General features: G+C 37.4%; 1 protein-coding gene across 1 annotated transcript; it reads right to left on the minus strand.

Annotated features, from left to right (window-relative positions):
• Window positions 1-750: 750 nt before the first annotated feature.
• On the minus strand, window positions 751-2,246 carry LOC109216006 (protein EXORDIUM-like 3). The gene is made up of 2 exons (XM_019380133.1): window positions 1,035-2,246; window positions 751-826 (listed from the first exon to the last, which is right to left on the minus strand). The coding sequence occupies exon 1, from the start codon at window positions 2,111-2,113 to the stop codon at window positions 1,061-1,063; it is 1,053 nt and encodes a 350-aa protein (XP_019235678.1). The 5' UTR covers window positions 2,114-2,246; the 3' UTR covers window positions 751-826; window positions 1,035-1,060.
• Between the last annotated feature and the right edge of the window lie 2,278 nt (window positions 2,247-4,524).

The following is a 4,524-nucleotide window of genomic DNA, read 5'->3' on the forward strand; positions in this document are numbered from 1 at the left end:
CTTAAGGCCAAAAGGTATTAAGTGCAACAAACGTTTTCCTACATTTAAGGTCAATAAATCTGAAATAAAAAATTACAATTTAGATGCACGTAAGGCCAAATATGTCTGAAGTGTAACCAATGGTTCATGCACTGAAGGCCAATAAGTCTGAAGTGAACAATTGCACTCCAGATGCCCTTAAGACCAAAAGGTCTGAAGCGAAAAATTGCACTTCAGACGCACTTATGGCTAAAAGGTCTATCGATTAGGCATTTGAAAAAAAATCAAGTATTTTTATGTAATTAAATATATCGATTAGAGTATTATCTTTTATTTGTACTATTTTCCTTAACACTAATTCAAAATATAAATCTAAGCCATCAATATTAGGATGGCTATTATGCCTCACGGATCATCAAAGATTAATACAATATATATATATATATCCTTCAAATTTTCCTCATTTAGCAATCTCAAAATTTTAAAATAATACTTATAGGTTTTAGTGGTCAGAACGTACAAAAATAAACAACATTTATTTTAAATTTACATCCTTCAAAATTTTCCTCATTTAGCAATCTCAAAATTTTAAAATAATACTTATAGGTTTTAGTGGTCAGAACGTACAAAATAAACAACATTTATTTTAAATTTACAAATGGAAGATGAACGTGTAGAAACCGCATTTTTTTAAAAATAAGTCCCCACATCTTCTTTAATTGGCATTATGCTCTCTGTTTTCTATATTTCTCCAAGACAAACACTGCCAACTTTCGCAGAACTCATTATTTTTGAATTCTGTAAGGGGGAATGTGATAGTACAGTAAAGTATGTCCAAAGAGAGCCCCTACAAAGTACAAATCCATTCAAAATTTAGACAAGTGAAGAAAGTAACTTTGTATACGAAATTACTACAGTACATATAAACTACTTTTATTACACTATATTAATAGTAACCAAAGCTTAATTAACATGCATCATCAACCTGAAATTTAAAAATAAAGTTGAAAGAAAGAAAAAATCGACAAACCAAAATGCTTAAGAAAAGCACATACAGTGATTTGAATGGTAAATGGAACATTTACTGATCAAGTGCATTAGGGCCAGTGCAATAATTCAGAATATGGTTCCACACCCACTGAACCAAAAACCTTCTTCTTAGCCCATTCATATTATATGTGGCACCCTCTTTATCATTCATCATTTGTCCGGTGTACGACCCGCCGCCGCCGGTACCGTAAATCCCTTCACAAAGATCCGCTATTTCCACCGGGAAACTCGGGTCCTGACCCGCATACCACGCGTTCACTAACGGGTTCGTTGATAGCTCAGCAATCTCATGAGCTATCACGCTTATCATTCCGTCAACTCCAACGTCGTTGTTGGGTGACTTCACGGCTTTAAAACCCGGCATGTAATTCGGTACGGAAAACGGGTACGCACAAGTACCCGGACAAAGCTTGGCGGAGTTACCCACCCAAGCATACGGCAAAGTGTACCCGACGATGGACGGGAAAGTGAAGTAATGGAATCCGCAAACGTTTTGGCAAAAATCCTGAACGTACACGTCATCAGAAGTGAGCAATAAGTAGACGCCAGTTTTCGGGTTTAACGGTAACGGTCGGGTACGAGCTGTAACGGCGGATTTTATCACTGACTGTACAGTTAACCGGGTTAAGGATTTACCGTGTGAGTAAAACCGGTCGTTTTTCTCGTCGCCGAGGTGGACATTACGGGAGATATTGGCTCCGGTCTGATCAGTGTAAAGCTGGACCGTTTTCCACCAACCAGCCACTGAAGGCGGTTTAGAATCGTAGGCCGAGAATGAGCTGATGAAATCGCGTATAATACGCTTCTGGGACTTTCCCCACCGTCCGTACCAAATGGGATAAACGGTGATATTTGCAGTGAGAACAGGGCCCATATGATATTTCAAATGGACAAACTCCGACGAGCCCTCATATTTTTTAGACCCGCCGTAGACTAACTCGGTGGCGTTGGGCTTTTGGTTGGGCCATGGACGCCACCCATTAACAGGCAAAGGGCCCAAGAAAAAGAATAAAAAAAATCCGAGAAAACAAAATATTGCCGGCACCGGAGTAACCGGCCGGCGGTGAAGGTAATAATGGGGCATTTTGGAGAGGAGGAGCTGAGAGAAAACTAAGAAGAGTGACAGTGGAGTAAAGGGTATTTATATGCACAAATTATCACATAAGATGAGTAAAATTTTTGAATACGTACAAAATTTGAATAGGGAGTTTGCTTTAGCTATAGGGAGGTGGTAATGGAGGACAGATGGATTCTTAAAAGTGTAAGCAGAAAAGTGGGACCTACAAAGGGAAGAGGTAGGGCCCAACTATCAATGAGTGATCATGATGGTGATCGTCGTCATTTCATCTGAGCATATCTGATTTTTTTTTAATCGGATGATAAGTAAATTAATATTTCGTATCTATAGCTATATTGCGCGGGAATCTAAAAAGGGTATTTTGGGAATTTAAAAGTATTCGGCACGTCTTTTAATCGATGATCGTATTTTGGGGACCGCAGCTGGTGGTGTCCCCTCTTTTTATGCTCCGAGAGGAACAAAGGCTTTTTCAAGTTTTTTAAAAGACAGAATAACCTAGGAGACACTTGTATTTGTTTCGGTTTGTCATTCCGGTTCCTACACTCCATAAAGTTTCATCCAGGCACTTCAACTTAATCAAAACAAGACTTTTAGATACCTCCGAAATCGTGTGATGCTCACTTGCTTGACGTGGATGACAAATCAGCATCCACATTAGATTCTACGCCAAAATAATATTATTTAACAAAATTTTAATTTCATAAACAAAAAATAAAATAAAAAAAGAAAAAATTAGAATTAAAATTAAAGAAAACCCCTCCTCCCTTCTTCAAACCCCACTCAACCTTCTTAAAAGAATAACCCACCTACCATGGCTCCTCCACCATGAATACCGCTACTTCCTTCACTCCTCTTTTAAAGAAAGTTATCTATCCATGACAAATACATGAGTAGAGAATTAAGTCTTTTGAATTTTGACTTATTCCTCTACCCCAATTTGGAAGGGCTGTGAAAAAAATTGAAAGCTAAAATCACCGGAAAAAATGGAGGAGTCATAGAGAAGGGGAAGATGACATGATGGAAGAAGAAATACACACCAAGGAGAAAATCTAATAAAAGAAGGGATGAAGAAAAAGGGGAAGGGAGGGGATCTAAAGAAGAAGATGAGGAGAAAGGGGGGGTCAGAACGAGGGGGGGGTGGGTTGGCTGAAGAAGAATAAGAGGGGGGAGGAGGGGGGGCAGAATGAAGGGGGAGGGATGCGAAGAAGAAGAAGAGGAGAGGGGGGGGGGAGGGGTGGCCAGAACGAAGGGGGAGGTGCTGGCTAGTGTATTTTATTTATTTATTTATTAATTTTTATTTTTTAATAAAAAGAATCATCAGCTCACGCACCTAATGTGCGTGTAAATCACTCATTTGTCCACTTCAGCCATATTAATGCCACATAAGCNGGGGGGATGCGAAGAAGAAGAGGAGAGAGGGGGGGAGGGGGTGCAGAACGAAGGGGGAGGCGCTGCTAGTGTATTTTTATTTATTTATTTATTTATTTTTATTTTTTTAATAAAAAAGAGTCATCAGCTCACGCACCTAATGTGCGTGTAAATCATTCATTTTGTCCACTGCAGCCATATTAATGCCGCATAAGCTCGGTCAACGGTCAGAAGGGTTTAAAAGTCTTGTTTTGATTAAGTTGAAGTGTCTGAATGAAACCTTATGAAGTGTAGGGACCGGGATGACAAACCGGAATAAGTACAAGTGTCTCCCAGGCTATTCTGCCTTTTTAAAATGGAAATTCTCCCCTGCAAAACATACCCCGGCATAAAATTACATTGTTTAGCACTCAAGTATTTTAGAGCCCGTTTAGACATAAGAGATATTTTTTTTTCGAAATTTTTTTATTTTTTTCTAAATTAGCATTTTTTTCATAAAAATTTTAATTTTCACTTGAAGATGCATTTTGAAATTTTTTTCGAAAATTTGAAAAACTTCAAAAAGCTGTTTTCAAAATTTTCACTCAGATCACTCACAAAACTTCAAAAACAACCAAAATTATATTCATGTCCAAACACAACTCTAATTTTCAAATACCATTTTCAATTGAATTTTTTTTTAACTTTTTCTTTTTGGAATTTTACAATTCTTATGTCCAAACCCACTTAATACTACATATATTATATATTAACTCTTCTTATTTTTCTCAATGTGTTTATTTTTTTATATTTTGACACCCTCTAGTAAATTTTTTGGCTCTGCCATTATTTACCTGTAGGAACAGTTGAATTTGTAATGTGGTTTATTGATGTTTCGCGAAAATGATATACTTTTAGTACATTACTCGCCCTATATTTTGTTTGTTTAGTGATTAATTGTGCGATATTTGAGCTAAATTATGGTGTTTTATGTGTAGGAGCATCGTAAGAAAGAGTTGAATGAAAGTTGCACGAAAAGAGAACGAAAATGCAAGAAGTGAACATAAAAA

Source organism: Nicotiana attenuata, unplaced genomic scaffold (genome assembly GCF_001879085.1).
Source record: "Nicotiana attenuata strain UT unplaced genomic scaffold, NIATTr2, whole genome shotgun sequence".
In the NCBI taxonomy this organism is placed as follows: domain Eukaryota; kingdom Viridiplantae; phylum Streptophyta; class Magnoliopsida; order Solanales; family Solanaceae; genus Nicotiana; species Nicotiana attenuata.

What these genes read in the sequence shown, in the direction of transcription:
- LOC109216006 (XM_019380133.1), bottom strand. Translation starts at nt 2,113, where the DNA reads ATGCCCCATTATTACCTTCACCGCCGGCCGGTTACTCCGGTGCCGGCA.